At 39.6% G+C, this 19,563-nt stretch overlaps 2 protein-coding genes across 7 annotated transcripts in view; both read left to right on the forward strand.

The window, feature by feature from the left end:
• LOC122774394 (protein MTSS 1-like) overlaps window positions 1-4,022 on the forward strand; it is a 48,361-nt gene extending 44,339 nt beyond the window's left edge. For all 6 annotated transcript variants that reach the window (XM_044033604.1, XM_044033606.1, XM_044033607.1 and 3 more), the window contains one exon: window positions 373-4,022. In XM_044033604.1, coding sequence (XP_043889539.1) covers window positions 373-917 — 545 coding nt within the window. In that variant the 3' untranslated portion in view covers window positions 918-4,022. The remainder of the gene's footprint in view (window positions 1-372) is intronic.
• A 2,288-nt stretch (window positions 4,023-6,310) lies between these two features.
• The window catches only part of LOC122774843 (transmembrane protein 65-like), a 35,273-nt gene continuing 22,020 nt past the window's right edge, over window positions 6,311-19,563 (forward strand). The window contains exons 1-2 of the mRNA XM_044034398.1: window positions 6,311-6,483; window positions 6,824-7,156. Coding sequence (XP_043890333.1) covers window positions 6,859-7,156 — 298 coding nt within the window. The 5' untranslated portion in view covers window positions 6,311-6,483; window positions 6,824-6,858. The remainder of the gene's footprint in view (window positions 6,484-6,823; window positions 7,157-19,563) is intronic.

The following is a 19,563-nucleotide window of genomic DNA, read 5'->3' on the forward strand; positions in this document are numbered from 1 at the left end:
CTCTGTTTGGTCTTGAGTCCAGGAATGATGTTACATCATTTGTTTGCTGCGTCCTTCATCTGAAAACAGGCTCTGTTTAGCAAATAATATCAGATGTGACTGAGGAGTATTTGTGTGTATACATTGGCAGTGAAACAGCAGGTGGGGCCAAGAAGCGTTTATCCTGTCAAACGGCTGAATGAGGTTTTTTTGAGAAGTCAAATTAACTTCTGAAACTTTTCATCTGAACTCATTTGTTTGAATATTTTGAATTGGCTGTAATTGTTTTTCCTTTTCCTTCTCATATATTGAGCCGCATAATAATATAGTTCTTTAATGATTGTGGAATTCTTTCTGTTAATGACTGAAATCATTTGTCTTGTTTCGTTGCAGGTTCAGGTCAGGGATTTTTTTCTGGGTCCAGCTCCCATAATGCCTCTGGCTCCTATTCTACAGGCCATGGTCCAGTTATTGTCACACCGGGGGTTGCCACAATCCGCCGCACCCCTTCAAAACCCTCCTCTCGCCGTTCTGCCTCTATGTCAGGTACAGGCCCCATTCCTATTCGCACACCTGTCATCCCAGTACAAATCCCGACAGTGCCTGATATGGCAGGAGCAATGAATGGGAGCAGGAATGCAGTAGAGATAAGAGGAAGAGGAGGAGAGAGCCCAGATTCTCCAACATATACCGGAGGGGAAGATGCTAACACTTTGCCTCTGATGTCCTGGAGTGGTCAGGCGACAACCAACCCTCCCACCATCCCGCTGCCCAACCAGCTGAACCAGCAGCTCCTACAGAGTGAGAGTAGGCCTTCAGGAGGAGGAGGGGAGGAGGCAGGAGAAGGGGGAGATGGAAACATGCTGGTGGCTATTCGCAAGGGGGTCAAGCTCAAGAGAACCCTTACCAATGATCGCTCTGCTCCACGCATTGCATGACGACAGCGTCGCGACTTTGAGGTGAGGGTCACAAGAAAAGTGTGATCCTGACTCGTAGACGTGCAGCTTCAGCTTTATTTTATTTGTACGAGAGTACGAATATTCCTTACAAAAGTGTTGCTGATAGAAACACAATGCACAGAATCAAAAGCCTTTTAATTTCCCATTTTGTAAATTTCCAGCTGTGAGACTCGCTCACTACAGAAGCCTCGAGAGGAAAAATTGTAATGTAATGTGCACATTTTCTAATGTGGCTTGAGATCCCTCAGAAATCATTTAGAGCCAGCTTAAGGTAAAGATTTGGATGTGAAGTGGAACACTAAGGCATGCATTAGGATTGAATAGGCCTGTGTAAGAACAAGCAAAAGACCTAATTTCGTACCTAGACGCACAAATAATAGGGTTTTGGACTGAGCAATTAAATAAAAATCCAAGCCCATTGCTGTGTAAAACAAAAGGACGCTTTTGTTCATGAGAAGAAGTGCAGAGCAGCATTACTTCACTGAATGCCTTCAAGAACACAGGAATCCAGACACAGATTGTTGGACAAGGACAATGTGGATGTTTCCTGTCCACGTAAAAAAAACATGGTGCTTCTAAACACTCAATGTTGTGGAAGTGCTTTGTATCGCCGAGGGGTAAACGACAGAGTGGCTTCGCTGAATGAACACGCCACCCGCTGTAAATTTAACGCGGATTCAAGAGAGCAATATTCAGGTGCTCTACAAAGTAATGGCTCCATTTGACAACTGCTGATTTGCATCGGCTGTATTTGGGAGAGCGACACGGCGTTATCAAAATACTTCAAACGCTAAATTACATGCAAGGGCCACAGAGCCGACGGCAGGAGCAGAGCAGGCGTATGAACAATACAGAGAGCTCTCCTCACAAAGCTAAATGCAGATGACAGACTTGGGAGACGACAGTGTGACTGAAGCCTCACACGGTTGATTAGTTACTTTCTGTTTTGTTAAAGTTTTGTAAATATTTTGCACGTCGTGTGTCGGTGCTTTTTTTTTTCTTTCTCCGCTCTCTGCATCTTTGCCACCTGCACCACTGTGCCAAAACCCCTCTGTTTTACATCTTTAAACAGCGTTTTATAGATCATTTTATTTTGTATCATTTACTTCACTATGGTTCTCATTTAATCTGCAGTATCTACACACTGAGGAACTCACTGCGCTCTACACGTATATATTAGACCTTATATATTAGCGCCTTCTTTTTGTTGCATTTATTAACCCCATTGCAACCTGTGCATTGTTTCCTCATAACACTAATAGTCAAAGTAATGATGTGCCATGTCAAAACTCAACATTAATTCAAATGTGTATACTATATATATATATATATATGTAGTATTAAACATTTATAGAGGCAAAAATATTTTTGATGTTTTAAAAGATAAGATTTAAAGGTTATGGTTGGTAATGTCATACTGTTTTTATTCTTCTGTTTGCTGTCATTGAACTTTTCTCTTTGAAATGCATGCTTTATGTATGCATCCTTGTTTTTTTGTGTTTATTTTTTTGTTCTTAAATAGCTTCAACGGCAACGAGTCCAGTTCAAACTGAAATATGTACAGAATCTCATCGCAATCAAAACGATGTGTCATTAAAGGTGCATTTAGTTTTTGGGTTTTTTTCACCTGGACAATAGGATATTCTGAAGATCTTAAGGCTTTTCTTCAGCATTGTTATTCTAAAGGCTAAAAGCAACTAGTCACTGACTTAATTATTTTTATTTGTTAAGCACTGTGAGACCATGGCATGTATGAAAGTGTAAATATTATTTAGATGTACAAGTTAGTCCGGGAACTCACACATTATTTTTTTTTTATTTATTTTCTTTCTCAGTGTTTAAATCTTTTTTCTTTTTCTCAACCTATCTCTATTTTTATACTATTATAAAATATCAGAGTAATAGAGTTGTGTTGCACATCAGATTTTAGTATCAGTGAAATGTTCTGTCCTACTACAATTCATTTTAAGTCCTTTATTTCATACCCACTAATGCATACGCTGCATTGTAATAATATAATAAGAAAAAAATGAACAGCTGCCACAGGGAAGTGTTTTTTTTTCTCCTCATCTGCAGATATTAAGAGAAGCAAATTGGCTTAAATGAAAAATGTTTGGCTCTGCAATGGAGAGATTTAAATCAGTATTATGAATGTAGATGTCAGCTGATGCAGACACGCATCCACTTCACTTTCACTTCAGTCCACGATGTGTATTTTTTTGTTGTTGTTTTGAACGGTTATGCCTAAACCTTTAATTTGTGTTCTGCACATTAGCAAGTGGCTGAGCTGAGTGTAATAACCTCAGTGCAAACTGTGAACCGCCTCGATAGTGGTTTAAAATCAAGTACTTGTACCTCAGTTGTGTACTTCAGTTTATCTGATCTTATACAATTTGTACAACTGAACTCATGTGACTGGAGTTTCCCAGAAACGTCTTAGCACGCAAAGCCAGCTTCTTTTTTTAATCATATTTTCGATGTATTTTATAATTTAATATTAAAAAAAGAGGGGTAAAATGTGGGAAGTCACCAAAACAAGAGATAATAAATAAAAACAAATTAAAACTGTATTGTTAACAGAAGCTCACACTTGAATTGAACTTCAAAAGAGCAAAGGTGGTGTTGCTGCTTAGATGTTTCCGGGACCCCAGCATTCAGTTCTCGATATTCTTCCTTTTTTCTTTTGTTTTTTGGCCGTCCATCTGTCCAAAAAGTGTATTTTCAACCTGTAATTTTCATATTTAAAATGTTAGCACAAATATATATATATATATATATATATATAAATATATATTATATCAGAGCTGCCAAATGTCATTATATCCTATGAATAAGAAGATTAAACCTGGTTTCTAGTTAAGTTTTTAGGTGATATTGCCCACGGTCCCCCTCCCCAGACCCTCCCCCTCACCCTGAGGAGAGTTGACCTCTCTGTGTCTCCCTCTACAGTTCAACGGGTTACTATGAAGTTAAGAAGAGGAAAAAATGTATTAGGTTGTTATGTTTTTGCCACAGTGGCCTCTTGAATGTGTAACTGTGCAACCTTCATGTGTCCACTTCCCCAATAAACTAAATGGAAATCTTTTCACGGACGTTAGTCGGCAAAATAATGTCACCCCGGGCGTTCATTGGGTTGTTGGGCTGTTGTTGAGCTTTTTACACAATATCACACAATATCACACACTGCCATGTATATGAAAACAGCAGGACATCGAAAACGATGAACTTCACACATTCTTGTTAATCAAATGAATATAATTACTTGATATATTAACTACTTACAGTTAAGTGTTTGTGGAAACTGGGCCTGTTTTTTTTTTTTACAAAATATCAACCAATATGATAATTGAATAGTGTCGATGGACGAAAGAAACGTCAGCATATATACAGAAATTGTGGTTTTCTTTTCATAAACGGACACAAAACAAATAAATTAAACATAAAATCATTAATGGAAGCTGCAGCAATGTATGAAATGATTTGGCAACTCCGATATGTATTATAGAGCCCCTTAAAATCTGTTAATGCAGTGTACCCTTAATGTATAGGAGGAAATGATCCCAGGCATGTTAAGCTTTCTCCTGTGTGTTGTTCATCCTAGCTATTAAGTATTCATAAGAAGTAGTTTCAGTCATGGAAAGAAAGGCCTTGTTGCATTATTAAAAGCATTTCATACCAATGTTCACACTAGGTTTTGGCGACATCTTGTGGCCAAGACAGCTGAAGTGGAGTGGAATCAGGTAAGGACTGTGGGATGGTGGTACAGGTTGTACATGTTTTTTTTTTAGTTTTGTCGTACTTTTCCCCACAGAACATCTTTCTAAACAGTTTTGCAGCAGTGTGATTGTTGTTACAAATGATTTTTATCATGTATCTCTTGTGGCCTAACCAAAAAGTGTGTGTTTTTTGTCCACCAGGGGGCAGTGTCTCCTACTTTTTTAAAACCCAAATCCTTGCAGCTGAAGTTTCTGTTTGGATAAAACATTACTCCCCCTGCAAAGTCTCATATAAGTAATCATTCTAACGCTTTAACAGTAAACCTGCCATTCTTACACACAGAAGAGCCCCAATTTAAAAAAAAAAAAAGCAAAAGTTGTGAACTCAAGTACTGAGTCATGCCTGAAACAAACACTATTCTCTTTCTTTCCCTTGGCTTCCTCTTTGAGACAAATAACTTCCACATGGTGTCATATTTTCTTTGGGTGTGGATTTGGGCTGTGGGTGAATAATTCAAAGGCCCCAACGCAGAGGGGTCACACCCAACACACACACACACACACACACACACACACCTCTTTTGCTGTACAGTTAATGTACGTGTAAGAGACTCACATTTCGTCCACTACTGCATGTAAACTGATGATTAGTTTTTCCGGTCTCAGCTGTTAATGAAATATTTTAAAATGTTCTTTTATTGACCATAGGAAATGACATGGTTAGAATGTACAATTCAATACAGTAATATTAATATGTGACACACTCAAACCACAGAGTGATGCACCACATGAAGACAAGAAAGCAGGTTTAGATAAATACTACTAATAATTAACTTTTATTTTATGAAACTTTTAAACTAGACTTTAGAAGTTAAACAGGCTTTAAAATATTCCAAACATGTAATCATGTGGCTACCAAAATTAGGTTAAAAGAAAACTAATACACTAAGTTCCAGCAGTCTGACGTAAATACACATGGACATGACATGAGTTTTATTCATCAGTAGATAAAAGACTGTCTATACAGGCCTGCATCCATTTTCTTTACCATTTAAGAGATAAAAATGCCACATAAATCAGATATGCGAGCACATAAAACCATGGCAAGGAAAGTTTTATTTACAAATCACATTTTATACACAAGGATAAATTCAAGGTGTTGTTGATGCTGTTAGTGTTTTACAGCAGTTGTAATGTAGTGTCATTACTGCCTTCACCTCGTCTTCTCCCCTGTGTAGGTGCTGCACGCAGACTTTAACAATACAACACACGATATTCATAAACATTATAATCATTCCATGTCTCATAGTTCTTATTTCTTTTAAATAAACACATTTATTTCTCATTACAAGAACTAAAAGAACAGAAATTATAGAAATAAAAAAATATATAAGACTAAGTCAAAACAAAACAAATACAATACATGCAGCTCAAACAAACAACCATACATATGCATATAAAACTATTAAAACATAAGAAAAATATATATATAAAACAAAATAAAATATATATACATTAATCATTTATTTTCTTTATTTGCTGTAGTCCGAGTAAAAACAGTCCACACAGTCTCTGCTGCTCAATGAGGCTTGCGTGCGTCTGTCAGTGACGTCACGGTTACGCAGGGAGGACAGCAGCGCTGCCATTGGTGTGTGAGTGAGTGTGGAGTATGTGCGTGGACGCTGCGTGTCCCTCCTCCTCCCGTCCTGTCACACTGAGGTCAGTATCGCCACAGTCTCTGGATTAACGCTCGAAAAAATGGGATGTAGCACAAAAGACAGGAGACAGTTTGGTTTCTGACGTGTTTGTCCACAACTTCCCCACAGCAGGTAAGCGAGCAGCGGCGTGTTTGTGTCCGTGTGTGAGTGTTGTTTTGTCCCCTCCGTGGATGGTGCTGGTGCTGTGGGTTGTCACGGGACAGCGGAGCATCGACGGAGCTGCGTCCGATAAGTTGCAGTTGGATGTTTAGGGAAACGTCCACATCCCTCCATACTTTATTGTTCAGCTAAAGGCGGACGTTGTTGTCGTTTGTTTCAAATAAATGTGTGATTGTTAGTGTGAGTCCACGAGCTGTGGGCTCTTCTCACGCCAACATCATTTTATATTCAACCGAATATTCTATAGAAACATAACTGATTCTGTTTTCTCTCGCTCTATCTCCCCCATCAGGTTCACCGGTGCGTTGCTCCTCCTTCATCCCAGAGATGCTGCCCTGCCTGCGGAGATTCCTGCGGCCCGCCCTCGCCCTGAGAGCCGGCAGCGGGCTGAGCAGAGCCGGAGTCAGCAGCCACCGAGCTGCCGCCATATCCTCATCCCCGCTGACCGTGCTGGTACAACAGCAGCAGCAGCGGTGTAACCTGGGCACACACCCGGTCAATGAACCAGTGGAGCCGCTCAACTCTCCCCGAGGAGCCAAGGAGTTTATTTACAGCCTTCACCCGTCTGAACGCACATGTCTGCTGAGGGAGCTGCACAGGTTCGAGTCCATAGCTATAGCTCAAGGTAGGTGATGATTGATGTCTTACTGTACACTGTACAAGTACTGCACACATACAGTATGTTCACATTTTAACTGCACTCAACTACACATTTCTGATAGAAAATGCCATTGTATACTTATTTATCAATTACAATAACCCTCAATTACAATACCCATTTATTACATAATCAGATATTACCATAACCATTTATTCCAAGACAATGGAGAAAATAATCCAATCACAGAGGCTGAAATTTAATCATTATATTTTCACTGCTTCATGCCAACATTAATATTAGAAACAGTGCCTTTTGACAGTATTTCATGTGCCAATACTCCATTTTGTGTCAGATCTATAACACCCTACAAACATTTTACTCAAATCATTTAGCCCCAGATATTAGTGCACATCTGAGTATTAACTATATATATATAGTTAATATAACTATTTTAAGCCATAATCTGTGTGAAAATAATGTGTGTGTGTATATGTGTATATTTATATATATATGTGTATATGTATATATAGTCCAGTCCTACAGTGGAAAAGAATTTCTAATTGAATATTTCTTCTTACATGAGATACATGAAAAGCTTTAAAGTCACTTCTCATTTTAACTCCACATCACTGTTAGCTTTCCACTGCACTGACAAGACATGATATATATCATGTTTTCATGTCCACATAATGTACAGTCAAAAGAGACAGAAAAAAAGAAGACACTATTCATTTCTGTCACTCATATAATTGAATAATAATAATAACATTTGTCTTATTTATATAGTACGTCTCAAAACAAAGTAACAATGTGCTTCACAAATAAAATAAATATAAATAAAATATTTATAAAATAAATAATAAAAAAATAAAATTTTATAAAATAAATATAAAAACACTAATGCAGCTAAAGATATATAATGATAAGATTAATAAAACAGTAAAACATGAGCAGGACCAACCATAACAAACAATAAACACTATTATGAGGTATGTTATGAGGTTAGTTAGTAGCTCTCTTTGAGTCGGGAGCCATTGCAAGTCACAGTTTCATTTCCATCCTCAGAAGGATAAAGCAGATTATGCAAATCATGATACCATTGTTACATTATAAGTGCTGAATCTGAGTCTGCCCTTTGACCTCTGTAAGGGTGAACAGCATGCATTAGCAGAGATCAATAATACATAATTTCCATTACTGCATCTCTGGAGCTAGAGTGTGGTAAATGTGTGATGGTAACAGCAGTAAGACAGTCATCACGGTCAGTGGACGACCACAAACCTTTGTCCGTTGCACTAGTGACACTGATTTTGTTTTCTCACATGTCTACACTGTCCACATACATTCAAGTTCAGGTCAACAAACAGCCAAACCCATAAACCTCTCAATCTGAGCCGTAATTAAATCGAATCATCTCCTCAAGTGAAGTCACATTGGATGGTGAGACAAATGAAGGACTCTGCTCACCTCTCATGGAGCACAGGAGCTCTCTCCGCTGTCTCCCAGGGTCTTTGCCATTTCCTTATTGGTTTATGTGCTGGGTTTATCACATGGAACTGTTCTTCTTCTTCGTCTTCACTGCGTGAAACACATTCATTGCCTGGTTTGTTTATTTTGGCTGCTGTAGAAACACTGCGGTGTAAGATAGTGGACGTTGTAAAAGCAAGGCTCTTACCTAAGGTGCTTATAAAAGGCTTATTCTAAAGCTACAAAAACAAAATGATTAATATTATTGTGAAGCAATTAGACACTTTTACTAAACAGATTTATGGCTAGTATATTAGGGTGCATTCCAGTTATGTGCAGAAGTCAGAATTTACAAGGTCCTAGTCGGAGGTTTGAACTGGAACGCCTCCTCTGGTCTGATTTCCAATTTGGAAAGTTGGAGCAAATCTCAGAAACCACTCACAGCAATCGTAAAATAGTTACAAGATTTATATCTTTAATTACCTCCTGGTTAAATGAAGGTTAAATAAAATATATATAACATTTCTTAAATGCTACACACTGGACCTTAATCTCACAGACCTGCAGTGCAGTTAACTCACTAGACTCAGATGCACAGACTGTCGTAGTGGCAGGATTTCAGTCTGCAGTATGAGCGCAGCACTGAGGTATTATTAGGATTGTCGAATAGTGAGAGTTGAGTATAAGAGGAGGAATATGATGAATGTCCCACATGGGCAGAGAGAATAAAGCCAGCCGATCAATACCGAGAGGGAGAATGAGGAGGAGGAGGGGAGTAATGATGAAGGCTGTACGTCGTATGAGGCTCTCTGAGAATCATGTGCTCTGAGCTCCTGTCTCTCCTCCTGGAAAATATAAAGTGGACGATGCTTTAATATAGATTTTCAGAATTAACTTTCACAGACACTATGTTTATTGGAAATTGTATTTTTACTAGCTAAAAACGAGCGACCCAAAAGACACTAATAAATATCAAATAAATATTGGAAATGTGTTATTTAGCTGATTTAAGTGAAAAAGTTGACGCGAACAACAGCTCGATTGTTCTGGGCCCATGAGTTTGTGAGTAAAAATGAACCACTGTTGCTTCATCTCTGCACTTTTGCTAAACATCGTTAGTCACTGTCACAGATTTTGTGGCCCAGATCTGGCTCACACACACACACACACACACACACACACACACACACACACACACACACACACACACACACACACACACACACATTTGGCCCATATAGGTGGAATGGCGGCTCTTGGGTGTTCTGCACCTGTGTGTCAGATCTGGGCCAAAAGCTGGCCGCTGCATCTCCACATGTCAGCCACTGTGCCACACCTTAACCAAAGTTGGCCCACTTTTGTCTGAAGATATCCAGGTCATATTTATCATGTATGACATGTCCCACTTTGGGGTGACGTCCAGATTACACATGCATATTTAAGTAGAGTGGGGCCACATTTGCCATTTTACATGTGGGATTCTTAATGCCTGCCCCACACTAGATTAGAGGATAATTGGCCAGATTGCTGTCACAATCTCGTCCTTCTAATACGTCGTCGGTGTCTTCTGATTTTAGAACAGATTATCACCATTCCAAATCCTATGTGTTAAACATGTTAACGACTTAACAGCGATTGGGGGCGTGAGCAGAACCCTGCAATAACCAATGAGAGAGTCGCCCAGGAAACGGATATTCTGTACTTTTTGACTTTCTCAGCACAAATATTGAACACACAACAGCTATTAACTGACGACAGAGACAGTCCGCCTCCATGTCTGTTTATATTCTGAAGTAAATCACGTGAGTTTCAGAGAGATCCTCAATCCCTCCAACATTCTCCTTCCAGTGTGTGGTCCTGCGTCTTGACTGGATCGTCTAGTCTGTCCTCTCTCAGGTTTAAAACATTGAAAATTGTTGTGTCTGTGGTCTCCCACGTTTTTAAATCATGAGATGTGAAAGTCCTCTAGTGCTTGGCAGATTTAAGACTCGTAGTGTGAGGCTCAGAATAACAAGTTTCAAGGACAAGCACAAATCGATCACATTTTACCACACCTCTGACATTTTATCTGTGTCAACAGTGTAAGATTTAGCTTCTTTAAATGTAGTTTTGAAAGCATTTTTCTCACCAAGGGACAAAGTGTGTCTGTGAGGCTGTGAGCAGATTCTCTCCGTGTCATATTATCTGGGGGTGGAGCACGCTGCTGTCTGCTGTGTGTGACATATCGATGCTGTACATTATTGATCAGTGACCTTTATGATTGCTTCGGTGATTCACTTCTCACCATGTAAACAAATATAGGCCTTATGCACATCTATATAGACTTAATTGGGAGATAAACTGTTTGACACAGTTATTCTCCAAAAGAGATAAACAATGCTATGTTATTGACAACTATGACGTGTTGTTAAAACCACCGACATCTTAAAAGCAAAATGACTTGAGAGTTCCATGTGACTCACAATCACTCACAATACTGCAAGCCCTATATAAAAGCTTGATGTTTATTTAAAAACTATTTACTAAATGCAGAGCACAGCTGTTTTCCTGCCTGGCTGGAGCTTGCGGACATCCTCACCTTCGTTCTATTAAAACCTGCAGGGATTCTCTTACCCACTGCAGGTGCAGCTGCTGAATCAGTGGCTTCTGCGCTGGTTGACACTTTCTCACACTGGCTTGCTGCTGAGAGATTGATTTTTTTTGACAGACTCATCAACATCCATCATGGTTTTCCACCCAGACGCTGCCTGACACCATATGCCGGACCCTTATTTTCTTCATGGTACATGCAGGCTGAGTGAAAAGTGAAGCCGGGTGTCTGTGACTGTAGTCAAGTCACTTTGACATACAGTGGTGCTGGGCCGTTTCCTGCAGCGTAGTACATGCATGCTGGTTGTGGTCATATTTGCATTTGTTCCAGTGAGTTTTCAGAGTCAGAAGACTCCCCCCATGCCACAGTCAGGGGCATGTTATGTGTATTTGTAGAGGTAGAGGACTGAAACAACCTCAAAGGCAGTGAAGTCTTATGCTTCTTACTTTTAAACCTGCATTCATTAATAATGTGACCGCTTAGGAGCAGCGCAACAAGCTGTAAACACCTTATACAGGTCACATGATGCACGTTTTAATACAATTTCTCATGTACACACCCTGTAGACTGGTGAAAAAGGCTTCCTTCACATTCGCAGGCTGAGATGACTCCTATCCAATTAGATCAGACTTCTTTTCAGGGCTTTGTGGACAGAGAAATCTGATCGTCGATTCTGAGTTTCTAATCAGATCTGTGTCACTTTAGCACATGGTCCTTGATCAGATCAGATATGTGGCCATTGGACATGAAGTGTGGTTGTTCTCTAGTGCTAAACTCATCCATTATTTCACTGAAGAAAGGTACATTCTAATATGTTTGCTGTTTCAGACACTTGTATATATGAATGTGAACCGTGATATGAAGAAAAGAAGCGACGCAGTCTCTTGATGTGTGATTTTTAACGCAGCGTCCGGTGCATCAAGGCAACTTTGGACCAGTGTGGTGAGGGAAACTGCAGCAGCTATGATTGAACATGCAGGCACAGAGTCAGACAGCTGTACAGGGAGCGCTGAGATTGCTGTAAGTGGAGCCTGCACTTCCAATAATACACACAATCACGTTTGCGAGAAGTCATAATGAATCATCATGAAATACGATTGTGAAGTGCTAGCGAATGTCCAGATTTGCTTCGAGCAGTAGAATCCGCTTGTGAAATGTTTCGTGGGTGCTTCTTTACGTTTTCAGACATTGACAACTGTTTTTGAACACGCAGTGGAGTCTGGTTCACTGCTGCCAGTTTGTCTTTTCCAGTTTCTGTGGCCATTTCTCCAGCAAAGGTTTGCCTCTTTAGACGTAGCTATTGAAGGGCAGAGGGTAACAGCGCACATCACTCAAGAACTGGATGAGTGCAGACGAAAGGAAAAGGTGCTTGAAAGAAGCAATTTCCGGCGATGAAGGTCCGACGCTTACATATGTTGGACCCTTGGATGATGAAGGTCCAGTGGTTCAAAGCCCATTAGGGCAGAGGTAAAAGGTGATAAAGTTTAGTAAAGTTTAATGAAAGTGAGTACAAAGACAACGAGGAAAGCTGAGGTTAGAGACGCAGAGAGGAGTCAGGAGAAAAGAGATGTTGGAGAAGAGTGAGCTGAAACCATACTCTTTTATACCTTCTCAGGAATAGGGGGTTAAAATATCGATTTGGTGATATATCGTCGTCCTTCCACCTGCAATACAATAACCGATATACCAGGGCAAATAGTGATATTTTAATTAACAAATGCTTTCGCTCGCCGGGTGTCGCTGTGTCTCCTTGCGACAGAGAATGAAGGAAACTTTGGCAGAAGTTACTTGGCCAAAGAAATGTGAGTTTACAGCAGGAGACCATGTTGTGATTGTCTTATAATAATAATAGATTTTATTTGTATTGCACTTCACATTTGAACAGCAAATCTCAAAGTGCTAAAAATCTCAAAGTCTTACAATATATTGATTATGACAGAATTGTTGTATCGTGATATTATTGATATCGTGGATCATGTATAGTGTATCGTATGATACCCTGTGATTCCCACGCCTAATGAGGGCGTAGTTTTAATTTAACTTTAGTAGAATTAGAGAAAAATGTTGGCTTATATAATACATCTGAACATGATGAGAAATAAACTTAAAATAATCCCTATATTGTCTATCATCAGTACAGTCAAGAGTGTAGCAAATCAGAAGGATATAATAAATAAAGACATGAGATCAGAAATGAGAGCAGACTCTAATGACTGTTTACTGCTCATGATGTTATAATAGTGACTGAGGGAAAGTGGAGCAATGAGTAACGAGTGTGCGGGAGAATTATTTTTATCTCCAAAACATTAGATGACACCATTTCCACTGAATCACATTGATTTGATAAACATATGATTCGCAAGCAAAAAATCAAAATCCACATGAAGGCAACTCCAGTTATAGTTGAAAATTCTGTACATGCATTTGAAATAGAATTTGTTCTACCAGAGGCACACGCTGATATATATATATGTATATATATATATATATATATATGTATATGTACATATATATGTATGTGTGTGTGTGTATATGTATGGATATATACACACTTTTTTTTAAACTAGAAAAAGCTGTTTCTCATACATGTTTGTCTGGGAGCACATTTGCATATGAATCTAAACCTGTTGAAAACATGATTTAAAAAGCAGCAGAGAATGGAGAAATGAGAGGAAATGAGAACAGAGAGGGGGAGAGACGAGGAGACAAGGAGACGAGGAGACAAGGAGACAAGGAGAGGTGCAGCAGATAAATGAATACATGACCTGAGATGCTCCCTCTGTTCCCTCTGGACCTTTGTGATCATCAGTGTCCAGTTACACTGTGACTCAGTGACGTCCACGATATAATCATGGCTTCCCCCACAAGAAAAGGGAAGCACAAGATTGCAATAGAGAGCATCCATGTTCAAGTGCAGCAGAGTGAGCGTTTTTTAAAAGTTTAAATATTCTTCTTAAATCTTTAATGCACCATGACTGTGGGTGCATTCAGTGGGGCTTTCTGTGGGTGTAATAAATGGAGGGTTAAAGCTTTATCCCCGAGTTTTGTCAATTTCAAAGAGAAGCCTAACATATTTCTCTGTCCAATTTATTGGCTTGATAGTGATAGTGATATTTCATTGTGCCTTTTATCTCGAAGGCTGTATCCTGACACCGGCTGATAATCCTCCTCCTGACGGATAAAGGAAGCCACCTTTTCATTTTGTCATTCAGCCTCAGCTCATGCTGTGTCCTTATTATGTTGGCGACCAGCTGCACAGCTCATTCTGTAATGTCATCTTCCACTTCCTGCCTGGAACAATTAATTGATCCAAAAATCGCAATTTGAAACTGTTATCCCATTGCAACGGCTGCAATTTATTCAATTCATTCTATTTTTGATTTGTTCGATGCCAGTTTAAAAAGTGTCGGAATAATAAGACATTACACAGTAAACAAAAGCTTCACTTCTGCCTGGAGCTGTACGGAAATATTTATATCGCAAATCAAAACACAGTCACATTATCTGTCAGAAAAATCACAATTATATTTTACCCAAACAACAACATCCTCCACGCTGTAAAATACAGGCTGAACATTTTTAATGAACATTTCAATCACAAAGTAATAGATTTAAAAATGTGATTACCACGTGACACCACCACAGAATAAACTACTCTATATTCTGCTGCAAGGATGGAAACACAAGATATTAAAACCAGAAAAATTCAATTGCAGTCTTTGTGCACGCTTTCAAAGTTATCAGATTTTGATTTGAAAAGGGTTACTTGTTCAAAAAACAAAGAAAGACTCCTCTTTTATTTATTTATTTATTTATTTATTTATTTATTTCATAGATATAGTTGAGCAGAAACAGTGAACAGTTGTCATCTGTAGACCCTGATAACAATGTGACCCTAAACTCAATTATGCAGTAATAAGTAATAAAAATAGACTATAATCAATGTCAATGACATAATTCCGGACACACTCTTACATTAACGTAAGGTACTAATAACTGTACTCTAAATTGACCGTAGGAGTGAGTGTGAGAGTGAATGGTTGTTTGTCTCTAGCTGTGTGTGGCCCTGCGATGGACTGGCGAACTGTCCAGGGTGTACCCCGCCTATCGCCCGATGTAGCTGAGATTGGCACAGCACCCCCCACGACCCTCTAGTGGAGGATAAAGCGGTAGATAATGACTGACTAATGACTAATAACCGTGGGCCACATGGTAGTGTAGTGGTTAGCACTCTTGCCTTGCAGAGAGAAGACCCGGGTTCGAACCCCGGTTGGAACAAGGGCCTTTCTGCATGGAGTTTGCATGTACTGTCAATTAAAAGTGTCCAGTTTGCCAAATCTGCTTCAATCTATTTTTGGACTGTGGGAGGAAAACACACGCACACACGGAGAGAACATGCAAACTCCATGCAACATTTTTATTTGAAAGTAATTATGCATTAAATACAAAGTTTATACAATGTCTTCCTTGACACTCTCCTAAATGACTGGACTCGGTGTCTGCTGTCCTTGCTGCTGGACAAAAGAGAAGTGGAATTAGAGTTACCGTCTTTTCCTTTTGATTTATAGGACACTCACTTGATTAACTGGACCAAGGACTGCGACTGGCAGTTTAGTTATTTCACCCTCCCACTTGCTGATGCTGAATCTGGAAAAACTTCATGCTTGTTGACAAAAACCATGAAACCGTGAAGTCCAAGGAGCTTTTTGTAAACCTCTGAGAGAAAACTGTGGCACAGCATAGATCAGGGCAAGAGGAGAAAACCATTTTTGAAGCTGTTTTCCAGGAACACAGCGACCTAATATGTGAATTTCAAAATGAAAAGAAGTTTGGAACCAGCAGAACTTCCTGTGTAGTCACTCTAACAGAACCTCTGATATCCTCTCTGAGTGCAGAGACTTTTGACATCACTTTAAATACTAAGCTGTTCACAACATGCTATTGCCGATGCAGCAATAAACAGCCATAACAAAAAAACATAATCCTCTAACTGTACAGCAAATATTCTGCTCCCATAAAAAAAGAAGAAATAAACAGCCCAGCTCAGAAATGCTGCTGTTTATTTACATTTATTTAGTCTGTGCTTAGTGAAGCATTACTGTGATATGTTAGGGTTTGGATTGTATGTGATTTTACATTTTACTGTTCTATATTTCATCCAGTGATTTTGACTAGTATTGGACCACTACTGAATATCTCATCAGCTCACCAAACCATTTATATTAAAAGTTGCATGATAGTCAGTTTGGGTTTTATCAAACGGCATTTGAAGGACAATGAGAGTAAAAGTTTCCAGACAGGATTCCTCACAAACACCAGGTGCCGCCGAGTTAATCTGGTTAATAAACCATCGTACAAGCGAGAACTGCCGGTGACGGCGTCACACTCTAGGGGTCGTCTCAGCCGCAACAGGGTCAGCTTTGATAGAAGGATGAACGCAGCCAAAGACAGAGAGGGATCATTAAAGACAACCAGTCTCTTGACTGTCCTTCAGTGTCCCAGACAAATCCCAGACTAAAACTACATCTCTGGAGACGTGAAGACGACAGTTTCACAGATGCTTCCCATTTAATCTGACAGAGTCTGAGAGGACGTGCCAGGAAGAAAAGGGCGAGGCAAGTCTGTAGAGACTTAACCAAGGAGACCTAAAGCTGGAGCTGCTGCCACAGAGGCTTTTATAAGTGAACTGAACTCAGGCAGTCGGCAGATTTAGTCACGATATGATAGATTCAGTTTTATTTTAATATGAATTAAATAAATAAATAAATAAATGAATGAATACAACATTTTTACTTGCTCACTGTTGATTGTAGACAGATGGGTAACTTTATCTATTTGTTCAACACAATAAAGGGAGCATAGCGTGAAGGAGACTAACATGTCAGCATGTCTGCAGCAAACACTTCAAGGCCAAATTGAATGGGGAATTTAGATGGGGAAAAAAAGATGTGATTATTCCTATTTCCCCCGTCTGGCAATCAGGCGCCACCAATTAAAATGTTCTCATTAGAAAATGTACGAACTGAGGAGGAAAAATCACCGCATATGTTTCGTCCTCTTCATGGAACATGGACAGATGGATCAAAGCATGAATCGAATTACAAAAGCACCCCAGAAGCCTCGGTAATGCTATTATGCACAGGAGGATGTGTTTGATATTCAGCGTGGTGCTTGTTTTGTTAGTCCGTGCATTTAATCATGAGTTCAAGATGACGGATCCTTGTCTGTTTTCTTCCTCCTTTCTTCCTTTCGTCCTCAGTCTGTGCCTGGGTCAGAGGCCTCAGAGGCTTTGACTTGACCTTGTTACGCAGTCACTGTGGCCGCCGATGATTTCACTGCCCCAGCCAGCGGCTGATCACATGAACAGAAAAGCCCCAAAACAATGAGATGAAAGATGAGACGGGGGAGCAGCCAAGAAAGACACAGACGTGTCTCAATAAATTGATCTGCTGTTGTTATAAAACTATTGATTGCAGCAGCTTTCATAGGAGGAAGAGTAACCATTAACCAGAATGTTGTGGGTAGCAAGAAATAGAAAAAGCATGGCTGAATATTAGTGTGAGTGCAATTGGTATGCAATCTTTCCAGTGTCTCATACTGTATTTAATATAAACAGACAGACACTTCATCAACAATGACTGTATTCCGTCAAGTGTCCCTTTAAGTCCGCAGGCCCCCAACATCCGGACCACAGAATTAGTGAGTAACATTATGAGACGTCAGGTCACGAACCATGTCCACCAGGCAGAAAGGCCACATATGGAGATCAGTTCAGACACCAAACGTTGAGAGATTACTGACGGATCGTTGTGTGTCATGAGGACGTTCCAGTGTGTTTTCATGGAGATGATGTTGAAACTAAGAGGGAAATAAAGTCCTGATCTATTCTGAGCTCTAACCAAGCACTATATCACTATTTCATCCAAAAGCTACACAAGCAGTTAAAACACTATTAAGTTGATATGTGAACAATAGATTAGAAACGTAAATAAATAATGTTATTTTACACATGATCCTGGTGATCGTTAAACTTAATGTAAATAACAGTTACTATTTAAATGTTGTTAAAAATCTGATGCATCTTATTTATGGCATCTGCAAAAGCATTTTAGCTGAGTCAGGTTTGGGCTGTTTATTTCCTCTTTTGTGGAGAACCATATTTGTTCCACCGTTGGAAAATTACGTGTATGTCTTTGAAGTGACTCAAACAATAACGTGGTATCGTCCCATCGCCAGCATAATGAAGATGTTTCCAGAAAAGAAAGATGTTTCGTATGCTATTTAGATCAACTGTGAATAATTAATACTCAGTGCAGCTTCAAATGTAACTGCCGGGACTAATAGGGTTAACTCTTACCGTGAACAAGGCAGGATTTGACACTCGTGGAGACACAAACATGCATTTAAAGTCATCATTTTAGCTTGTAGGGTAAAAGTTTGTTCGTATAAATAGAGTATAGTGCTTTTAACGGATAGTCTTGAGGAGTGTTTGAGTTTCAGGCAGTGGATATAAAAATATGTCCCCCTTTTTCTTCTTCTCAGTGCCAGCAGTGAGACGCCGAAAGATGAATCTCTTACTCTCTTTTCTTCTCGTCTCTTGTGTATTATGTTTTATCGTGGGGATATTTTCAAAGGTTTTGTGGTTGAGTTCCATTTCTGCCTCTCTGGCGCTGCTTTAATTAGCACACGGGGAAGCGACCAGTGTCGACCTGCCAGATTGCGTTCACCAAACTCTCAGGGAAAATAAGCCTTTCACAGTGACTGGTTATTACTGCATTTACTGTGAGAGCCACTCGTTATTTTCTGTCTGAAGAGAGAGAGAGCACGTGACGCCGTGTTCCGACACTGAGGAATCCTGCAGTGAGTGAACACACGAGGGACTCCTGAGAAAGTAGTGCGTTTGAAAACAAATGCATGCAAAGGTTTTCGCATTTTACCTTCATATATGCAACATCGACTCTTTCAATCTCTTTCTTCGTTACTTCCTCTCTGAGGCCTTTGCAAATGATTCCACACAATCTATTCATCCAGTCAAGGACAACACTTCTGTTGTGAACCACATACAGGATCTGTTCCCATTTCATTTTTTATTTATTTATTTATTTTTACTAATGACTGTTTCAGCCTTGGCCCACATCACGTGTGTAGTGTCATTTTTTTCTTTCTCATACTGTAAACAAGTGCTGCACAAACGATGAATGGCTCCTACCGTATGTTGTTTCCTTCGTGTGAACTCTATTGATCTTGTGCTCAACACACACACACACACACACAGTGCCATAGTTAAATACAGCACCTACGGTGACAGTGATTCAGATGAATGCATGCTTGCACACTCTTCCCCTGCAATGAGAATCCCCTGTGTTCGTGGGGA

Source organism: Solea senegalensis, linkage group LG9, assembly GCF_019176455.1.
Source record: "Solea senegalensis isolate Sse05_10M linkage group LG9, IFAPA_SoseM_1, whole genome shotgun sequence".
Taxonomy (NCBI): domain Eukaryota; kingdom Metazoa; phylum Chordata; class Actinopteri; order Pleuronectiformes; family Soleidae; genus Solea; species Solea senegalensis.